The 23785-nt window shown below is 32.6% G+C and overlaps 2 protein-coding genes across 3 annotated transcripts; both read left to right on the top strand.

The window, feature by feature from the left end:
• Positions 1 to 6304: 6304 nt before the first annotated feature.
• Positions 6305 to 9792, top strand: Pop2 (CCR4-NOT transcription complex subunit Pop2). 2 transcript variants are annotated; one of them, XM_011503163.1, is made up of 7 exons: positions 6305 to 6401; positions 6734 to 6837; positions 7395 to 7580; positions 7650 to 7806; positions 7891 to 8167; positions 8269 to 8409; positions 8934 to 9792. In XM_011503163.1, exons 2-7 carry the CDS (start codon positions 6822 to 6824, stop codon positions 9060 to 9062), a joined length of 906 nt encoding a protein of 301 aa, XP_011501465.1. In that variant the 5' UTR covers positions 6305 to 6401; positions 6734 to 6821; the 3' UTR covers positions 9063 to 9792. The 2 variants fall into 2 exon arrangements, with proteins under 2 accessions (XP_011501465.1, XP_011501464.1); XM_011503162.1 differs by lacking the exons at positions 6305 to 6401; positions 6734 to 6837 and adding an exon at positions 6980 to 7158.
• A 93-nt stretch (positions 9793 to 9885) lies between these two features.
• mesh (sushi domain containing 2 mesh) lies at positions 9886 to 23203 on the top strand. Its single transcript, XM_011503164.1, has 15 exons — positions 9886 to 10568; positions 13136 to 13377; positions 13466 to 13653; positions 13926 to 14241; positions 15864 to 16032; positions 16103 to 16360; positions 18025 to 18218; positions 18308 to 18453; positions 18585 to 18866; positions 19733 to 20202; positions 21314 to 21588; positions 21680 to 21954; positions 22108 to 22259; positions 22353 to 22535; positions 22817 to 23203. Exons 1-15 carry the CDS (start codon positions 10259 to 10261, stop codon positions 23200 to 23202), a joined length of 3846 nt encoding a protein of 1281 aa, XP_011501466.1. The 5' UTR covers positions 9886 to 10258; the 3' UTR covers position 23203.
• Positions 23204 to 23785: the final 582 nt, after the last annotated feature.

Here is a 23785-nt window from a genome sequence, read left to right as displayed (position 1 = left end):
GAACGTAGGTATCGATTGTAAGAATTTATTTAATAGATTAAATTAATTCAGTAAATAAAAGAAAAAGCATAATCGTGCGTAATTTTAATAAAGATCTTTAGAATGAATAAACGAAAGATAATTTTATAATATTATGATATACATGCAATATCTAATTAATAGATTTTCTATTTTTGTTTATTTAATAATATTTGAAAAAGTTCAACAAACTTTGAATAGTGTAATTTAAAAAAATTTTCCTTTGCATTATTATATAATTCACATATAGAATAATAACCATTTAACAAGAAATTTAAAAAGTTTATACAAAGTTTTGTTTATCACGTTTAAGATTAAGTAGAATTATCATAATTATGATTAAACAAAATTCACTTATCAACATTATTATAATTACCATATTTCTAACGGCAACAAATTAAAATTTGTATGTTTAAATTATTTTTAATTAGTATTTGAATTATAATAATGCCAGTGACAAATATAATCTGCTAATAAGACAAATAAATATTTTATCAACACTATATATGTAAATATATATACACAAATTAATTGTCAATTAATTTTAATTATAAAGTCTTATCGTATTAATTATTTTGAAATCGAATTTCAGATAAAATTTTGTAAAAAATTTTTATTAAATTTTTTTTACTTTCAAATTGAATGTAACATCGTTCTAAACTTTTATCTACAATAAAGGCATGAATAATGTGTACTTTAAGTAAGACGAAGTACACACAGTAGATATACGGATAGTACATAATTTCAAATTCACTGTGTTATTTTATACCGAGTATGATTATGTTTTTTCGCCAATATTATTCGTATTTGCATAACAGTCATCATTTTTGAGATATTCATATCTAAGACATAAATTCGTGCAAATTTCTCGAAAAGTATACTGCTAAACTAGTATAATATAGGCATTGACATTATAATAAATTGTTTATCGGCTACGCGAGATAATCATCGATCACTTTTCACTCTTTCATTCGTAAATCGTCGATATTTTAAGCTGCTGATTAATCAATACCCGTGAATTTATTATAAGACTATCAAGTGCTGTTATCGAAGTAATATCGATAAATTATGAGAAGTCGAGGCGCCGCTTGATATATTAATAGGATGAAAAGGCCTAAACGAGCCACTACAATGTTACGATGAGAAAAATCGCGAAGATGTACATACGCGCCCGTATGCGCGAATTGCCGACATGGAATTAGCGGGCTGTCGAGAGATCTATGCATCCTGCTTTTAGTGAAGAGCGCGAAAGAGAATCCGGAGCGCGATTTCGATGGATCCGGTAGGTATCGGGAAAGATCCATCCCTCGTATTTGTCTTTCGGATAAATTTTTATCCGGCCATTAACTCTCCGGCCCATTAGTCGTGTAATAATCCAACATATTTAGCTATTTGAACGTGTCTATTTAAACGCGCCTCGGCACTCGGCATTAATACCCCGTATTTATAAGGCACAGTGCAAACGCAGTGTGAGTGTTTGCCGGAGATCCGAGCCGCCCAATTAAGCCTGTGCAAATCGAAACCAAGTAATAACGCGAGTTTATTTTGCGCGACTCGAGATACTAGAGGAAAAAGTCAACTATCGCATCCGAGATTTCGCACACGAGACATTTCGATGATTAGCCGCGGAATACATTGGCCTGCATTGTTCAAGTTCGCGAATTCAAAGCTCTCGGATGCAAGACCCATGTTTCCCAACCGTTAGCGGTTGCCCCACGTTACCGCCAACCTACCTAATAATGCATGCCTGTATTCAATTACATATGTGCAGTTACATTGTATTTGTAGGCGAACATGTGACTCCAGCTCACGGAAATTGCGCTTTTCAGTGTGGATCATCCTCGTTTACCAATCTTCATCCACGATTTCCTGCCGGCTTTTTCCGAGTAAAATTGGGAAATTGTAGTGGGAGAGATGTTGCGCCTACTTGTATTTGAAATTTTTAATCAATTGATTTTGTCAAATTCAATGTTTCTTGTGCATTAATGAAATTCGTTAATTTATACATGGAAAATCAAGGACAGCTACCGTTAATTTACACTCTTTTACGAGACGACAAATAGTTGTTTCCTAGTATTTAGTTGTAGTTATTTAAGTACAAATATCATTAGGTATTTTAACATTTAGATTACGAGAACTTGTAAAATTACGGTCCGTTGAAAGTTTGGTGAAACTTATGCTAAGGATATTATACTACGAATAATTTTAATATAATTTTTTCTTTTCGGGTTTATTAGCCAGTAATAAACTATATTCGTATTAAAATTCATTCGACTAATGATTAATCGTTCATATGCGATCTGCCTATTTTTCAGTAATATAAGCTAACAATATTTCAATATTTACAAGAAACACATTATTTCATAAATTCTCATGGCAGTTGTACCACAATGTGCGTTTTGTTACAGACACAAAAATCCGAGTTGCACTCGAGGGAGCGGAGATAAAATTTAATTATATTCATTGGTGATTGATATTAAGTCAAAAACAAAAACAAAAAAAAGAAACAAAAAAAATTCAGATGTTAGGAATGTATGTGAATAAATGGTTACAAGATAAAATATACTCGATTTTACATGTTTATTATCCACTTGACAGTTTTTATTCCAACAACGTCTACACCAATTCTTAAAAAAGATTATTAAAATTAGAGTTGTTATGACTAAAAATAAATAACTAAAAATCGGTCAATCATAAATTATCATTCATACTATATATTTATTAACACAATGATAGAGTTAGATGAAAACTACTAAGAAATTCTCAATTAAATTTTGGTATTCAATCAATACAAGTTAAGATAATATTTGTGTAATTCAATTTTATTAAAATTTTATTTATCATAAATCAATTCTTACAATTCAGTACAAAAAAATTATGTTTATCTTCAAAAAAAATTTTTATTTCTCCTATTTATACTAGATCTAAAAACATCAATAAATTTAGTATTCAAGTTTAAAGGAGTTTATTTTTTTACCGGTGTGCGTGATATTACGTTACAAATTCAGAATTGATATTCGTAATGATATTCGTAAAATTTATAATAACGAAAAAGAATGTTCTATTTATAAAAATTAGGTTAAATAAAACAGGTGCGGACCGATGTTTATTTTACACATTATTCGGTTATAGTATTGAAAGTTTGTTTGAATTGTTTTTATCTTTTGCCTGGCGGTTTTGAATTAAACTACAGTATTACGGTAAAGTTTTAACCTCATTTGTAATGTTATTCAATAAGCATAATTTTTCGTACAATCTCAGTACCGTGAACTTTTATTAAAGAACAAACTTCTAATAGATCATATATATCTTTAATACAATGCATAACTTAATTTTAAAATCGAGCGTAAAATTCATTTTCTTACAAGTTCTTGTGTATATACTCATGCACATGTATCATATATGTCTAATTATTTTATTATTAGTTTCATATTTTTAAATTAAAAATATACATAAATTGTACCAATTATTTTTATTTATATTGGTTTACTATTAAATATAAATACACACTAAGTATAGTAATTATTCAAAATTAATGATTTTTAATACAGTTAGTAGAATGCACTTTATAATCAGTTTTTTTTTTTTTTTTATCTATTTTACGTATTTCAAACATTTTCATTACGTATTATTGTATGTATTTTCGTAAAAACGAATCAGAAGTTTAACGTATAGTTGTTTAACTAGTTTTCCAAATTCAATTTATAATAATAGAGCTTATAACAGAAGTATGAAAGTTATTTTCATTATACTTATATTTGTATATAAATTCTATTAAAATTTTAACAGAATGTTCATTAAATTTCTTCGCTTTGTTATTACAGATGGTTATTTTTTTTTTAAATTTAAATGCAATCATCTTTTATTTTATGAAAGAAAATTTGTAAAATACATTATGGACTTGAATATACGTATAAATAGATCATTTATATAACGTAGTGCGAGTACCTAACTTTGTATTTGGATTAGAATAATATACGAACGACTAGAATGAAGAAATACCTAGGCATATCAGTAGTTTAGTTGACAAAATATTCGTTGTAAAAATTTATGTCCGTAAGCCAATTTATTGATAAGCAAAGCCACGAATCTTCAATTTAAAGTATTGAAACTTCAATTAAAAAAAAATATATATCACTACCGTTATTGTACGCAACAATATAAACACCAAATCATCATAACAGAAATAATAATAATAATAATAAATTGGAATAATGTTTGTATTTATATAAAATTTAATAACATTTTAAATAAAATCATTATACTGCTTTTGTTTTAACTTTAGTTATTGTAACTTGAGTTATTATAGCTAATAAATAATTGTTAGTTTTTCATTAATTACTTCTAATAGATAAATAAATCAACTACTAATAAAAAAAAAAAAATCAAATTTGTGTATACATTGAAATTTACAATATGTATTTACAATAATATTTACAATTTTTACCATATGTGCTGTAAGGAGGTAATAATTTCCTTTTAATGGTTTTAAATATAACGTTTCAGCATTAAAAATATTTTAGACTAATTTTGAGCAAATGAATTATTTGTATTTTTATTTTTAATTTGATGAATATGAATTCGAAGAATAGTACGAAAATATTAACGAAGAATTTTTTAATACTTTTTAATATCTATCTGTATTTTGTACAATAATTTAATAATATTTATTGTATTTTAATTGTATTTAAAATCTAATAATAAGTTGTATTTTTAATGAATGTACAATAGTTGTTATGAATAAGAAGTACTTTATTTTTCTTCGAGATTTATTTTATTCAAGATTTAGCACACAATTATGTATTATTTTATTTTCAGTTAAATTGTAATGACATTTGATAATTTAATCGATTTATTGTACTTTTATTGTAATTTGAACCATTATTTTAACATGGCTTTAGTAAAATCACACTGTATATTCTGTGAAATTAAGTTTCAAAGCAAAATTCTAATTTAAGTATTATATTTCTGAACGAAAAACTTTCTATCGAAGACTGAGAGACATTCAATATTCATATATCTTAAGTCTTTCTATGATTATATTGTATTATAAATTATAATGATGTTACATGTATAAAGGTAAATGTGATTAGTGAAGTATTTTCGTTGTTATATAAATTTAAAGACGAATGTAATGTTGTCGTAAATAACTTTATAATTAAAGTAGATAAATTTTACATATATGAAATTATATATTTTCATATTTATTCGTTATAATTTTGTCAAATATTTCTACGTTCAATGTTGTAATTATAAATCAATTTATATTTCTTATATTATAATAAATACCATATAAAAGTTTCATTAAAATGCTTTAAATATATATACAATTTCGAAATATGGAATTATGAAGTTTAAATTCAATAAATTAAATGAAGCCACTTTAATAAATTCATAATTATTTCCAAAACAATTTTGTAATATTTAATAGAGAAAAATTTTGAAAATTTTGAAAAAATTTGACTTACCCAACGAACATTTGTTATAATAAAAGTAGCCTGGAATGTAGTATTGTAGAATAATTTTTGTTTAAAAGTACAGTAATCCAATATATACAATTTTAATTTATATCTATATTGGTAAAGTTTTACAAAAACATTATATAAAGGAGTTAAATAAGCTGAATAAGCTTTGAAATTAAATTATAAATGTATACTATAGATTAATCATTGCAAAATTATTTTATAAATTGTGAAATTAAAATTTTAATATATCGAAATAAAGTTGTCCGATCGAAATAAATCTTCTCCATATTTTAACGTATTATTACCTTTCATTTTTGAAATTTGCTAAACCGAACAATTGGTTGGTGACATCTACGGTGTAAAATTCGAAACGTTTAGCTCTGCTTCCATCTTTAGGTTAGTAAGAAAACTGACTTACTTTCCAGTGATGCAATGCATACGCTCGTTAAAACGATTAATTACGATTAATTGAAACAATTTACTAGTTGCATTAATTTAATTTGTAAAATGGAAAGCATAAAAATTTATTAACACAAGATTCTGTATTTTTTATTTTTATGTTTCTATATATAAATTCGAATTTAGGCTTTGGCTAGTTTACAAAAACTCCCTAGCGTAACAAACTATTCGGCACGCAATTCTCCTTTATCAGTTATCCAAGATTTTTTATTAAAATTAAAAAGTAATATTACCAATTAAGGACGGTATTAATTTTTACAGTTGTTAGGAACAACTATTATTCAAAGTAAAATGTAAATTTATTTAGGCGCGAAGTATCTAGTTATGTTTTGCCGCTACGTAATCTGACAGTTCATTGGAAACTGGCTTTACTTATTCACTATAACCTCTCCATTTCTGTCAGATATAAGCAAGAAACAGTGTCGTTCTTTCTAAGCTTTGCATCCATTAATGATTTTAGTAAGTCAACATAACCTTTTAACGTTTTCCCAGTAGATCAATTTGTGTTGTTCATAAGAAAAAAAAAAATAAATAACAAAAATGACATCCCAAGTACATAATTTTTTAAATACGTAGTAAAAAATTGAGCTAATCAAGAGCTACCGTAAACTTAACCTCAAAAATAGTATTTGAAAGCTTGATGTTTTTCGAATTTAAATCAGTAACATTGTTATTAATACATATTGATATTAAAGCCTAATTTGTATGTGTTTATATGTGCGTTTGTTCCTGTCTTTGTAATTGACGTTATAAATTGTAATGCTTAATATAGATTTTGTTTTTATTCACAGTGATGTGAGGGGTTGTGAGACAGTGACGAAGGGATAACACTAGGATTGGATTACCTCTCGTCAAACTGTAATAAACAAAAATACTCCTATGCCCTCTGCCACAGGTAATAACAGGTTTCATACAGTATTCTTTATGCTTCCCAGTACATTATAAATTTATCCGGTATTATGTTTAAAGCAAGAGACATCCTATTTGGTTTTATAACAAAGATTGAAAATATTTTGTTACGTCCATATTTGCAGGATTCTCAAGAAAATCGCGAAGATTTATACTTCTTTTTATGTATTATAAACACATAAAGAACTTCTCAAAAAGATAATGCTACTTCATACTTTGACGCTTCTACAAAATGTGCAGTCACTGTCGATTCAGGAGAAGGTGTGCTTGTTACGCGAATTAAAAAGGACTGTGTCTTTGATCGAAGGTCATATAGCATAAAAAAGGATTCTTTAGAACTTTTTGTATTTACACCAAAAATTTTAGAAAGTATTGTTCTTAATTGAATAATTAATATTATTAGAATAAATAAGACAACTTATTGCAAAATTATTTTTTAATACCTTCTTTGATTGTAAAAGTACATAAAACTTATTTAACGATACCATTTATAACATGATATTTTGATATAATTATAAACTAATACGTTACTTGTTATTACAGGTGGAGCCAACCCTTTAGGGCAACAAAAGGGTGGGGGTAATATGCCCAGTAATGAAGAATGTGGGATCCGAGATGTATGGAACCACAATCTTGAAGAAGAGTTTCGTACGATTCGTCAGATTGTTCAACAGTACCAATACATTGCAATGGATACAGAATTCCCTGGCGTTGTCGCAAGGCCAATTGGTACTAACATCGTTATTTCCTTCATTTTGAACGAAAATAATTATTAAATATACACATTGTTTCTTGTAGGTGAATTTAGAACGAGTGCAGATTACCAATATCAATTGTTACGCTGCAATGTAGACCTTTTAAGGATTATACAGCTTGGTCTCACCTTTCTTGATGAATCGGGAAATACACCAGCAGGCTATACAACATGGCAATTTAATTTTAAGTTTAATTTACAGTAAGTAATTCATTAGATAACGTGCAAACTTTAAAACTGTTTTAAAGCTATGACAGCATCGGTCTCATTAAAATTCTTTTCCAGAGAAGACATGTATGCTCAAGACAGCATAGATATGTTACAAAATAGTGGCATTCAATTTAAAAAACACGAAGAAGAAGGTATTGATCCATTAGATTTTGCTGAGTTACTAATGACTTCAGGAATTGTGTTAGTTGACGATATCAAATGGTTGTCCTTTCATTCTGGTTATGATTTTGGCTACCTTCTTAAACTTTTAACGGATCAAAATTTACCACAAGAAGAAAGCGAGTTTTTTGAACTATTGAGGATATATTTTCCAACTATTTATGATGTCAAGGTTCGTATTAAATCCATTACCATTATAAATTCTTTTTAATTTTTTAACAACAATCAAAATATCATAAACAATAATATCGTGTACAATTAATTTTTGTTTAGTATCTTATGAAATCGTGTAAAAACCTGAAAGGTGGTCTACAGGAAGTTGCTGAACAACTTGAGTTGCAAAGAGTGGGACCACAACATCAAGCTGGTTCTGATTCACTGTTAACTGGAATGGTATTTTTTAAAATGCGAGAGGTAAATTAAACTGTTGTTTTTATTCATATATATTCATTACTACATATATTATTAGTTCTGTTCTTAGTTATACTTAAAACGAAACTATTTAAGTTTATTTACAAAGTTTAATGATTGGTGACGATATTACTATAAAAATATGTTTCTCACACTGTTTATATATCTATGTTTATTATTTAAATTGACGTTGATTCTGCGAAAACCGCTCGTATTTCCAAATAAACTGAGACGATGATAATACGGATAATTCAGATTACTTCCAATATTTAATCAATAAATTTGAGAGATTTCATTTGCTAGAAAAAGCTATGATTAAATAATTTAATATGTAATAGAATTTTATTTTCTAATATGTACTACGTAATGATGTGTTTCCAATTTGAGCGTTGCATTTTAAAGATAAATATTAGATATCATCATTATTATTATATATAGCCACACTTTTTTACACGTTTATCTTTATTATAATAATATAGATGAAATGTAATCAATTGATGGCTACAATGTAAGCATACTTCTTTCAGATGTTTTTTGAGGATAATATCGATGATGCTAAATACTGTGGCCATTTGTATGGATTGGGAACATCTTTTGTTGTAAATGGTTCCGGAGGCTATCTCGACAGTAATGGAGACAACTCATCATCTTCTTAATAACCATCAGTATCATCATATCTAACGGAGATGATTCTTTTTTGTGAATAATTCTAATGAAAAGTTAAGAGATCCAGTTTCAGTGTTGCGTGTAGATTCTGTACAATTCATGAAACATTCAGTTTTAAATTTTTTTTATCATATATAGATTTCTTTAATTGAAACATAATTATAACGAAAAGTAAAGAATTTTATAGAAATATAAATTCGTCTTGCAAATTTCAACCGTTTGTACCTTAGCTAATTGTCTTTACTTACATTTTGCTCATCAAGAAGCAAAAGAATTTTTTTTAAGTTCTCATTTTTATGACTTATGTTGATATCTTTTTTTTTTCTTTGACCTCTAACTGATTTGGAATTTGCGTGGATTTATATGTTGAGCGTTTTTTTTTGTAAGAAACAGTTGTGAATATATGTCTAAATTGAACAGTAATACTTTTTTTTTTCTTTTCTTTTCTCCACAAACAACATTGCGGAGGTTTTAAATAGTCTTGTACGCGCACGAACGATTTGATTAATTATTTTATTGTTTTTTTTCTTTTTCAAAACTTAAATACTCTATCATTCTCATGTTTCTCAAACTGTATGAACAATAACCATTTTTTTTCTCTACATTATTTGGAAATTCCGTCACACAAAGATATACTTTAATTTTCATGCATATGATAATACACGATCAATTGTAAAGGTGTAATAAAAACAAGATTTTTGTATGAATCTATAAATTTAATATAGATATGTGTCAATGTAATTCCACGTTTCACCTAAAAAGAGTTGGAGGAGTAATAAGTAAGAAATAGCGTTTGAGAGGGGAGTAGCGACGAAAATATGCGAGAGAATCTACGCTCGAGAAGAAAAAAATTCAACGTAGCGTATTGCCCTTTTGTAAATTAGGTCAAGAGACAGACCTCTTGCCGTATCTTTACGTTGCCTCATGTACCTACGGCGAGCGTCTACATGCCATGGACTGTTGTGTACGCCGTAAGAGATAAGCGTACGAGTCTTATCTTTCCTATCTCCGTAATGTTATCGCGCAGTCCACCTTGCATTCCCGTTTTTTGACGCTCCGCTCAGTCGCTTCGCGGCATCTATTCTCCTATAGTCGTAGTCGCGCAGGTAACGCACCTCACCGTCCACAACGAGGTTAACGGATGGGAAGCTGATCGATTACCTAGTTGACGGAAGAAAGCAGGGAAATGCAACCACGTGTGTCGCGGGGCTGCCTCGCGTCCCTCGTTCTCCTCGCATTGCTTTACAAGGACGCGAGTGCGTCCGGCCTGGAACCGGTGGGCACTGCACGCGAGTATTCCGAGCTCGATGACCTCGTTGGAATCCAGGATGAAACAGAGGTGACCAAGGACGTTGAGATGGTCGAGGTGGAACATGTAAATAAGGCAGATGAAGTAGAGACGACGATGAGCAACGGCGCGGAAACCGAGGGTCCGAGAGGCCTCTCGCCTAGGATGCTAATCGGCGACGAGATAATTGGAAAATACGTGAGATACGGTAAAGGAAATGACGTACTATTTTCCACATATCGCAGCTGCTTCTCTCTCTCTCTCTCTCTCTCTCTCTCTCTCTCTCGCTCTCCGCGTGCGCTCTTGCGTGGGTGTGCGTGCGCGAGAGAGAAACCGTTTAAGCCGCGCCTTTATCCACGCCTCATGAGACCTATTCGGTCTCACCTATCGTCCAATTTTACACGCAGAGCATTACAAATAATTTTAGATTGGCGATCTTAAAATTTCGGTCACCATCGTCGGTCTTTTTTTAATCAACAGTTGGACTTTGCGATTATTTGACTTCTATTTGACTTCACTTTAATTCAATTTCAGCGCAACTTTACATTGTTTCCTACCAATGCTTTCGATTTACAACTTAAGACAAATATTTGCATATTGAAGTTTATTTATACGCCTACGATGATTTGTGCGTAAGGCACTTAAATACAAAATAAAAAAACTTGGACTTAGCGCGCCTGCTTAAAATAATAGTACGAAACCAATATTTGTGATGCGTCAATTCAACGATGCCACATATCGTCATTTTTTTTTTTTTTTTTTTTTTTTTTTTTTTTTTTATCAACTACATCATTTATATCTTGGGCTTTTATCAGTTACTAGTTTCATTGCGTAAATCGCTTATGAATCATCCTACCTCCGTTTTCACTACGCTTTTCACACTTAATGAAATGCGCTGTTATTATAATTGTACTGAGGGCGATAGTGGCAGTGAAGCAATTCTTTACTTGATGAATTATGTATTACTTTTATTGGTTAATTTCGTCGTTATTGCCAATAAGCAATACCTTTAAGAGAAAGAGAGAAAAAAATTTTGTTTATTTTGAACGGAATAACTTTTAAAGTTACGACTTTTTACATTTGTGGAGTATATTTTTAGTATATAAGCTTACAATAGTAAAATAACGATTTTATAGCGATAAAGTTATTTCAATTGTATTTATTATTTGTATAATATACCAGTCCTTAAAAGTGTTTGATTTATATGTTTCCTTTTATTGTAACGTATTATATATTTTACATTTACATGCAAACTTTTATTTGATCACTAGTAACATGAAAATAAATTATTATACTGTAAATATGGTAGGTTTGACTATGAAAAGTCCAAATATTGGACCAAATATTGAAACTTAAATATTTAAATATTGATTTTGGAGGACAGGACTGAATTTTTTAAAAATAAATTTTTTTAATCCTACGAAATTCTGTATTTATGATTTATATGCATATATATATCTATATATGTGCTTGTGGATGAGTGAGTGAGTGAGTGAGTGAGAGAGTGTGTGTGTGTGTGTGCGTATGTATGTGTGCGCGTATGTATTACCCCGTAACTTTTGAAATATAAGTAGTTTTCATTTTAATAAAAGTTGCACCCTAGAGTAAAAAAAAAGTTAAATGTTTTTTAAAAAAAAGTAACAATTTATTGTTAATTTTTTATTGACGTTGAAACTTTACTTTAAATTGGGCATTTATGCACTTAAATATTTAAATAAATGAGCATTTTCGTGAATTACTCATTATATGAACGATATACATTTAGCTCCTGGCAATACATTAATCATTAAACCATTCAAATAAAAAACTTCCTCATAACTTTATAGTTAACATAAGTCGTTTAAATTAAAAGAATATTACTTAATTAATTGCGAATAACTATCCTCATCATATTTAATATAATGTGTTAATTTCAAAATTCATATACATTTTCGTTAATTAAATTTATGTGAAAATCTTTGCAAATTTTTTTATGCTTCATCATTGTATTGATATTATGATTAATGTTAAAATCTATGTAGGTATAATATTGATATATTTGCATTAAATTTAAAAATTATTGTAAATCGATTAATATAAGAACCGATCGAAAAGTTGTGACATCATAATGATTACGAATACATTTCAAAATCCTGGTTCCTAAATCTTAACAAAATCCATTATAGATATGATTTTTAATTGTTAATATATCGTCTGCTATCATTAATAAGAATTATATAATCTATGAATAAATCAATATTTTTATCGATCAATATTTAAATTAGAGATTTAATATTTAAATTAATGACGATATATTATTTTTTAATGTTTTATTCCAACAATTAAGATTTAATTACTATAATGAAGTTTAGAATCAATAAACGCGCATAGGATAATTCTCTTATCGAAATGTTAATATTGACTTTATTAGAAATACGCAAGTGCTATGATAAAGGAATTCCTTAAGTGAGTAAATCAAAAGTAATTTTTGTAAAATAAAATCATCATCAAATTTCACGGTATGTAAAACTTAATTATAAAATCCTAATATCACTCCTTTTGCTTTTTATTATAAAAGAAAGAAGCAAATATCGCCCAAGTTATTTTATTACTAGTAAGTTTTTTAATGACTTGGAGTTGTTAAAAATGTTATAAGTTTCACAAAGAATATCAGAATGCAAAATTTAACTTCATAAAAATGTTTTTAATGAGATTTTAATTTAGAGTAAAATTGCATTTCAAAATGATTTTGTAAGATAAGTTCCTATTACTAAGAACGTTTAATTAAAATTGTAGACTCGGATGACCCAGAGGCGGATCGATATGCTCCAAAGTCAGACCAGTCGACACCTAATTACGCCATAACTGAAACGAGGCTACGTGATGTACGCTCGAAATTCATGTATTGGTATTTTGACAAAGGAGGCGAGAATAATATTGGAGACTATCAAACCGATATTCATAATTCGATCCCACAAATCCATAAAAATTTCAATTTCCAGTTGCCGTTTTTCGGCTTTCGTTACAATTACACCAGAGTTAGTTTATCTTTCTTTTTTATTTACTCTTGTTTTATCTTCTACTATAGGCATTGATATACATTAGCTTTTAATCTGTGCTTTGTAGCTATCTATGAATGGGTTTTTGGAATTCAGCGATCCACCGGAACATTACACCTATCCACTTGTTTTTCCTGTCAAGGATTGGCCAAAAATGAATGATCCAGCCTTCATTGGTATTTTCTTCAGCAAATGTCGAATCGGTCAACTCAAGCCAACTGACGTTGATCAGCGAAGACCTGGCGTTTACTTCCGGTACGCTTCTTTTAAACATCTATCCTTCGACCCAATAATTTAGACTTTTGATCCACATTTGCATATTAAGTGTAAAGGAAAAGTCAAAAAATAAATCAATCAAGGTGAATTTGACGTAGCTCCGATGGTCAGCTTTTATATTGGCTCGTCGTGAAAAGCACTTGAAAATAATGGGCTTAATGATAATTAAAAAAAAAAAAAAAAAAAAAAAAAAAAAAAAAAAAAAAAAATACATTACGAGTCAGTGTAATGATAGGTCGTATGGATTTTAGATTGGAGCGAGATTTGCAGAAGAGAAGCGATCAATTTGGTGTTGAGGTGCGCGAGCGGCTGACTTGGGACATCCGCGAGGGCGTCGTCGGGGCGGATTCGTTCTATCCGAAGCACGCGGTCATCATCACCTGGAAGAACATGTCGTTCGCCGGTGGTATCGACATCTCCCTCTACAAAACCAACACCTTTCAACTAGTCCTTGCTACCGACGAGGTCTATACATACGCAATTTTTAATTATCTCGACATGCAGTGGACGAGCCACACGGAGGCGGGCGGTGATACCACTGGCGGTGAAGGCGGTGTACCGGCTTACGTAAGAATCTTTGTGTCGATTGTTTACCTTTTGATTTTTGGTTTTTAGTTAAAGTTTAGTTTAAAGTAACTAGAGAAATATGGTTTTAGACTAGCCGAGGCTTCGTTTCCCCTCTATTGTATAACTAAACATTTGTGTCCGAACGTGCCTCTATGACTTTCCCTTCCAAACATTATTGAATACTCCAGGAGATTTTACGATGATAATTAATCAATAATCTGGATATGTTGTTTCGGCTTAGCCAAGTATCCACTTTTAATAAAATTCTATCATTTTAGGATAATATAACTTTGATGGTCGTGCAGTTTGTAGTATTTAAAATTTGCAATTTTAAACACGTTATACAAAGTGCATGAAATATTTCGTTCCGTCTTTATTTGATAAAAATGAAAAAAAAAAACTCATTTATATTGTCATTTAGTGTCCCAATAATTCCTTTAATGATAAAACATATGGGATTCTTTCTCGGAATGTTCTACTAATATAAAAATATTTGTTAAATCAAGTATTGTTTATTGAATGAGCAAAAATATCTAAGTAGAGTTTTTAACAAAAATAATTACCTTCTATGTAATTTCTCCCTGAATTTGGCCACTTTATTCCAACGTGTCTTGTCATAAATGCAGAGTGTGCTTATGTGCACTCGGCTTTTTCGTAAATTACGAGACATTGTTAACTTGCCGACGTCAACTTTTCCAAGTTCCAGCTTTTCAAACTCTCCGCGTTACCAAAAGCTGAATAGTTAATAAAAATATATTTAATATTCTAGATTAATAAATTGACATAAGAAAATTTATTGTATTTATACGGTTAGTGACTGTATAACTTTTTTTTTTCTTTTCTAAATTCTCATTATATTAGTGGAACAATGATATGTCTTCAAACAAAAGAGGTTGACGTATGAATTGCATTCGTCATTGGCTGGATGATTTATACGGGAGATGCAATTTTTCTCCGTAGGACGATCGTTTAATCGCGTATTAAGTTTCAAACCAATATTTATATAATTCAATAAGTACTGTTCGGATAATATTATTTTATATTATTCAAAGAGCACTGCTTGCACGTTGATTCTGTAATAAATTATAATTATATGCGAGCTAACAAAGTCCAGATTTTAGTATAAATAAAAGGATATATATATATATATATATATATATATTAATCGAAGTAATACACGTTAAGCGATTTATTCATTAGGCTTTAATCGTCTGTTATTATTATTATTATTATTATTATTATTATTATTATTATAAACTATCTAATAAATAGTTCTGTACCAATGAGTCCAATGAAGAAACATGAAAATGAGTGACAAAATACGATAAACATCAAATGACTGTTCATTAATATGTGCAGATGGCATTTTTCCAAATATGAATATACTTACGGTAAATAAATCTAAGAATGTTAAGTCGAAAAGTGATTCCTTTATCTAGTTGTCTCGATAGATTTAAAATAATAGTTGTCTTTACGGTGCGCTTTATCCGTACTGGAAATAAGAAAACGTGAAAAATGCACGTTTTATGTTTTATGGAAATGGCGGGGGAGTTTGGCGAGAAGGAGGGGACGGAACGTAGGGGCCACGCGGAAGTGGTATGATAAGAAGTTTTCTTTTCTAGATCGGATTCAACGCCGGAAATGGTACCCAGAGTTACGAGTACGCGCCTTACTCGCAGGCGTCGACGCTGCGCGATCTCTCGGGTCGTGGCTGGGCGAACGGCTTCCCGGGCCGTCACATATTTCGAATCGATGAGAAAATCCTGCTCGGAACCTGTAATAAGGATATTGGTAAGTTTTTGAGATGCTCCTCGCGGCCAGGATAACAATAACGCGTCTGTGCACACGAACTCAATTGCAGCCGGGGCCCACTTGCCCCTCGTCTTTGCACCGGAGAGCGGCAACATGTTGGGCGGCACCGTCGTTAACATCACGGGCCCCTGTTTCCTGCCCAACGACAAGGTCAGATGTCGATTCGACACGGAGGAGGTTGTGGGCACCATCATTGACACGAACCGAGCCATTTGCGTGCAACCGTTCGTCAAGGCCGAGGGCTACATACGCTTCGCCGTAGCCGTCAATAGCGGCAGATACGACTGGAAGGGAAAGTTCTTTATAGGTAAAGATAAGATTCGATGGGCTGATACATCAAGAGTCCACTAGACTCCTACGGATGATAATCGTAGATCGATGATAGGATGAAGATTTTGTAATCTTGGCGTTCAAACCTGAAGGATAGACTCTTTCCGAGTTTACGCAAGGTTGGCCTTTAGTCGCAAGCGATGCCCGGTCGATATGGTAAAATAATAACAATAGTAAAGTAAAAGAATAGGCGGTTATTTTGGTTGATGCTTGTTAATATTAAAGGAATTAATATTAAAGAGGTATATGGTATTGTATCATCGGTTATCGTTGAAATCTTGTAAATGTTAATATTTGCGACATTTAATAAAAATTCGTTACGCTATATATATATATTAAAGTAATGTGACGGTACGTGGAATGATATTAATTTTTATCGACTTCATTGTGTAATTGTAATGAATGGCTTCACATTTTACTTCATAAAATATTTAAATTATGTGAAATTTACTTGTATTTAAATTTAAATGCACAATTACATTTAAATTACAAGTTAAAGCATAAAAAATTTATCGTGCCTTTATTACATTGTTAATTATGAGGAGAAATATGGCTTCTTTTTTATTGACAATAATATAGGAAATATAAAATGTAAATTTAATCACAAGTAGTATTATTTCGTATTTTATGGAATTCAAAAATGAAAAAAGAATAAAGATTAAAAAAATGAATGAAAAAAAGAAAGAAAACTTTTAGTTAGCATTTACATGTATTTTATGCTAGTGTAGTAGTAGTATATTTTCATTCTTTCATTCCCTTTCGTAATATGTAAAGCACAAACATTGAATAGCATAAAGAATTTTACATACATTTTTAATTATGAATTAAATATCGACAAATTAATGATTGGGAAGGTGGGATTTATTTTTCGCTACCTGATACTCATTTTTAGCTTCGGTGATTAAATATAATCAATTAAATTGCACTTATTATGTATATTTACATGAAAATTTGTTGAATGAAAAAGCCTGGGCTATTATTATGCATGTCAAAGTACTCATTTGTAATTTTCATTTTAATTATTTTATTTAAATCTTCAAATTGCAATTCTAGCCAAGAGAAGGATTTTAGAAAATCAAGAAGACTAAAATTTTGTAAAAATATTTCTGTATTCTCGAAACAAAATATTTCTTTCGCTTTTTATAAAAATCATTTTATTTATTTACTTTATGGTAAATAACTGAAACTATTTCCAATAAAATCCTTCAAATCTTCCAATATTAATAAAAACACTCGAAAAATTCTTTTCCGTCAAAAAGCGTTTATTAAAGAATAATTTAATTTTACTTATATTTTATACTAATAATCATCTATATTTCGAAATTGTTTTAGCGTGTTATCAATCAAATTTTGTCTACTCCAACGGCAATAGAAAAATGGAGTATTTAAATACAAGATATCTTTTCATTTTGTATTTCCGATTTGTATCCTGAATTTACGACAATGTTCATGTATTTATGGTTGTTTTTATTTATTTATTTATTTATTATTTTAATTTTCCGCATATGAAAATCTACACGCTAATGCAATTAAATATTAAAATGAGGATTTTATTTGGATGGGAGTTGATGGTTATGAAATTATAGGCGCGGCATATAATAGACTGTGATTTCATTCGCTTATTTTCTTTATCTGTAATAGAAACTCCCGCCTCGGCAACTGAAAAGATATTCTTTTCAACAAGAGCTGTACACGAACGCAATCCATCGGAAATAAAAATCACATGGAATCAATATAACTTGACGAGTAATCTCAATGCTGTTGTACAAATATCTTTGTGGGGTTACCGTGAGACTACCATACGACCAGAACTCGAATACATAAACATGATAGAAGTTTGTCAATTACATTTACACATACATCGCTAATGTACGAAATAATCGAAAAACTAATGCCGTCTATTGTCGTGCACGTGATTTTTCAGGAAGGGGCAGCGAATTCGGGTGTGTATGTAATAACGCCCGCCAATTTTGCAAATCGTAACGATGAGCTCACCAACGACATGCAGTTTGGTTTCCTCCAAATTAACTTGACAAATCCCTCGCAGTACTCGGGACTGGATATAACGCCGTGAGTATTATTAAAATCAGTGAAGCGCAATAACGAATGCTTCGGAAAGATGCGGCTCTGTGTACCGACACGCATCCGCACACTCGCATGTATATACCTGTGCACATATGTAAACGAACGGTTGACGTCAGTGTGCTCTGGAGCAAGCCAATTCCCTTGGCATGGTACTTTGGGCCCCAGTGGGAGCGGCTGCACGGGAGTCGCTGGTCCCATCGTCTCTGCGACCAATGGATCATGCACGACAGGTATCTGAAGAATTTCGCCGCTGAGGTGTCGCTGTGTCCCTGCACTCTCGAGCACGCCCTCAATGACAAGGGACGCTTCCTGCCCGATTACAATTGCGACAAGGACTCCAACCCGGATTGCTATTACAATCGGGGCGCCATACATTGCGTCACCACCGGCGCGCCCAAGTGAGTACACCCGCCGAAACACGAAACTCCTTTCCACGGAACGACGCATTTACCCTCTCACGCTCTCACTCTCCTCCCCCCTCTCACTCTCTCTCTCTCTCTCTCTCTCTCTCTCTCTCTCTCTCTGCCATCCTCCCTCCACGATCCCATGAACCCTATCTCCATGTGGATGAATACTTTTGCGCGCTGCTGCTACATAATGCATCCAGTCGACAGATGGAATTTTGTGGAAAACTATTCGTTTGCGGGCGATAGCATCGTTTTCGCGCGGCTGAATTCTCATTCAAAGTAAGCACTTGCCAAAAGATGCATACGCACGCTCTTTCCGTAATTAACTAAGATTGATAATACGCGTAGCAGACTCTTCGGTTCTGTAAATTTACAAAATTCTCATTACCAGCTTGCCTACTAAACGCGTACTTTGCGCCTCGTTGTCATATTTCTAACGGTTATAATCACAGGCGTTCGCTGTTTTTTAATACTTCGTTCTGCTAATAAATGATCGAAATTGTTTTCAAAGCCAACGATAGATACATAAAGCAAACGACATGCTCTACGAGGCACCCTGCGCACAAAAGTAATTAAAATTCATACGCCACGCTGGCTATATACTGACTGACAAAGGAAAATTCGTCATCTTAAGCGGGCCGAGAGTGTGTCGATCGACAATAACTTTGGACAATAACTATCGTTATAGCTGTCTCCTTAATATTATTAATTTCGCGCCATTAAATGAGCCCGTAGTCATATACATATATACATACACACACACACACACGCACACACACATATATATATATGTATATATATATATATATATATATATAATAGCCGAATATACGATAACTATATTGATAAAAATGCAGCCTCGACGGCTCGGAGCAGCAGTGTTGCTACGACAAGAACAACATGCTGATGCTGACGTACGATCAGCAATGGGGATCGCGTCCACACCGCTCTCACAACCTCGGCTACCTACCCTGGAACGAGGCGAACAAGGTGCCGACACTGTCCCATTGGTTCCACGACATGGTTCCCATGTACATGTGCTGCCTCTGGCAGGAGGAGCAATCGGTCGGCTGCGAGACCTATCGCTTCGAGCGCCGACCCTCCCAGGATTGCATCGCTTACCAGTCGCCGTCGATCGGCGCCGTGTTCGGCGACCCCCACGTTGCCACCTTCGACGGCCTCGAGTACACCTTCAACGGCAAGGGTGAGTTCGTGCTGGTGCGCGTCGACGACGTGAAGGACAAGCTCGACATACAGGCGAGATTCGAGCAGCTGCCGGACAACTTTTACGGGGAGGTACGCGCCACCCACCTCACGGCCGTCGCAGGTTAATATGACATTTTGATCGATCAAATTATCAGCTTGTCGCGTTTTCCTTGATTGGCTTGCGTACAAATTTAATGATTCCGGAAGTTTGGCCTAAACGATGATCGTGTGATACTTCGATGCGTATTAAGAATCTGCAAACGAGGAGAGACCAATTTCTGTTAAAACTGCTCGCCAATCTCTTGTTTGAGTACTTTTTACTTATCACTCTCCATTGCCGCTGGATAGACAAATATGCCTGGCACTAACGATTCAAACTTCGTTAGTCGATGTTTGGCAAAAGTAGATTATCAATACTGGGCAATTTGACTTTTTGATTGAAATATAGGGCCATAGGTGTAAGGATAGACAGCAGTGGCGAAAATATTGATTGAAGCTTGTTTTGAAAACTTTACGCGTGCAACTGAGTTGACTCGGTCTTGTTTTTAAATAATTTTCTATGTACTTAATTTATTTTTAGCTTCTAGAGTAAATTTTACGATTCATTTATTTACATTAAGAAAATTTGTTATTTTCGTTATATTTTTTTTGTTTTGTTTTGTTTTGTTTTGTTTTGTTTTAAATATTATATGTGCCAAAGATATAATTTTTATTACACAAGCTCGATACAATTATTTCCATTGTGAATTGAAAATGAAAATATTGTAGTTTCATCGATATTAAATGAATTCTTGATGATAGTATGAAACTACTTTCTTGGACTTAATTTGGTGAAACGTATATCGTGTTCGCTTTAGAGAAAGGTAAAAAATATATTTACATTAAACTCTACTAATCAGAAATTGCTGTTATAACTAGTTTTATTGATTTTTAAAATTGAGTTTAAAAACCATCTTATTATAGAGAAATCTTGTTTTTATAATATTACAATATCTATTTTTAATGTTATTTATTTGCTTTATATAAAATACGATTTTCTGCCTGTACTTTCGACAAAATAGGCCTAAACAATTGCAGCAGAAATGTAAATAAAAATGTCAATTTTCATATGACTTTTGTCGTAGTTATTAACTATATCGTTTCTTAAAAACAATTATAACGAAATGAATTTTATTTATGATTTCTTTGAAAAGTAAAAAAGTTGCTTGATCGAATGAGAATTTTATTTTCAGCAAGAGGAAACAATTCGGCGACAATTGAGGTCAGATTGAGACCAAATCACGCTCAATGGCGCTATCGACTCGACGTCTTTGCGGATAACAAGAGAGTTTATTTCGACAGAAATTCTTTGAAGTTCCAACATTTTGCTGGTGTCGTTGTTTACACACCCACTTACATCCTCAATCAGAGCGAAGTTATCATAATGTTCGATACTGGTGCAGGAGTCGAGATTGTGGAAAATCATGGCTTTATGACCGCTAGGGTTTACCTACCTTGGTCTTACATGGTAAACTAAAAAATATTGTGTTTTAGCTATTTTCTTTTTTCGACATACATGTATATATATTTTATATATTTTATTAATACCATGCTTGAAGAATAAAACGAAAGGACTTTTGGGAAATTGGAGCAACGACATTATCGACGATTTAACGAATCCCGATGGCTTATTATCTTCCATTAGCAATCTTAATAACTTCGAAGCGGTTCATAAAGACTTTGCTATAAATTGGTTATTAGAGGATAGGGAAGATTCGTACAAAGGTGGATCGTTGTTTACAAGGGAATTTGGTCGCACGGCAAGTTATTACGCGAACAGAACGTTCGAACCGGAATGGAAAAGAACGCCAGAAGATATTTTACCCTCTAATAGGTATACATTTGCATAAACGTATATAAGTATTTCATTTACAGCTTGGCATATTCTTCCCATCTGTTTCCGTATTAATTAATGCACTACATGTAAATATGGGAAGCGCATTGAATTTTAATGCGGCTGAAAGTCATTTTTAAATATCACTTTCAGAACGGTTGACATTATTCGAGCGCACGATTTGTGCGGCGATTCTTATCAGTGTCAGTACGATTACGCTATGAGTTTAAATCGAGATTTAGCGCATTTCACGAGAAATTACTATGATACATTTACACAGATACGAGCCACTAATTCGAGACGCAGTAAGTTATCATTTTCATTTAAACTATACGAGCATCATCAATTATATACGCATGTAGATATAGAGTCATTTGATACGTTAAAAATTTCACTAGTAATATCGTGTGGAATTCTGGAAACGCCGCGCTTCGGAAGAAAGAGCAACTTCCTGTTCGTGCCGGGAACAAGAGTTACTTTCGAGTGCAATCAAGATTTTGTGCTTATCGGCGATCAGCGGAGAATTTGCCTACCCGAAGGACGCTGGGATATACCAGAGAACGGCTATACCGAATGCCTTCGTAAGTATTCCAATTTCTTCATTAAAATCAATAATCTTTGGTCTCTTATTAATAAAGCAAAAATATACGCTCTCCCGAGTTTGTGCAATGTATTTGAATGGGCCACGACATCGGGCTTGTACCCAGCCTTATGAGCTTAGGCACAGAGCAGAGCGTATATTTTTGATAAAAGAGTAATGCGTGAACGAATGGGAGCAAGGGAGCCAAAAATCGGCAATGCTCGGCATGTTCGCACTGACAATGAAATGACGATGTGATGACGTGAACGCTCGCGCGCACAGGACAAGTCGAGTACTCGCAGCGGACCGCCTGGACGACGATGGGCATAATAGCTGCGGTCCTTGTCCCCGCGCTGATCCTCGTTGGCATCGCATTCGCGTTGATACGTAAAAACGGGAAGGAATCGTGGAGCTCCATGAGCAAGAGCTCGAGCTTGGCTAAATTGACGAGACCAGTGGATGTTGGTGAGACGAGCTCCGGCCACAAGCGGCGCAACTACGACGCGGTTTATAGAACTCATGAGCCCTTACCCGGCAAGCCGAACATCGATTTCGAGGACAAGGATTGCGATCTTGCGGAGCACTCCGGCAGTCCAGTGTCGACCATTAGTTCCGGCCGCAGGATCTCCAACCTCGACACGCAAATTGCCAAGCAGAGCGACGTATAAGCGGACGCTGCTATTCCGCCTTTCTGCCAACCTGGAATTTCAATTGATAAAGTTCCAGATCGATGCCCCGTAAAGCAAACCTTCTCCTCTATTTCCAACGAATGCGCTTCGTGTAGTGACGTGTAGGCTTTGAATTAGAATTAACCGCTAGGCCAGAATTTTTTTTTTTCTTTTTTTCTTTTTTTTTTTTTTGATAACGAGCGAAATATTACACGCTCGGGTCGCGGGTTTTAATTATTTTTACGAGACTAGAACGGTGAGACAGGTATGGTTGATGCATTAAATGCATCGGCCTGATAACGCAACGAGTATGTGTGTCCAGATAAATGCGAGTGAATATTCTTTTATCTTCTCTTTGTATAGCATTGTATGTTTGAGATAAACATTATTGGGTAACTTAGTATGCCAGGTGAAACGGCTTTCGTCTCCGACATATGTTACTCTTGTCAGCTTGTAATTGATAATTATGGTAGCAGCCGTAGTCTAATAAAATATTGCGTAACTCTGACTTTTGAGAATCGTGGAATAGAAATGATTGGAGCAATATACCTTACATTATAATTGTGGTTTGTTTTGTGAATGA

Source organism: Ceratosolen solmsi, unplaced genomic scaffold, assembly GCF_000503995.2.
Source record: "Ceratosolen solmsi marchali unplaced genomic scaffold, CerSol_1.0 scaffold45, whole genome shotgun sequence".
Lineage (NCBI taxonomy): Eukaryota > Metazoa > Arthropoda > Insecta > Hymenoptera > Agaonidae > Ceratosolen > Ceratosolen solmsi.
This window is presented reverse-complemented; position numbering and strand designations above follow the sequence as displayed.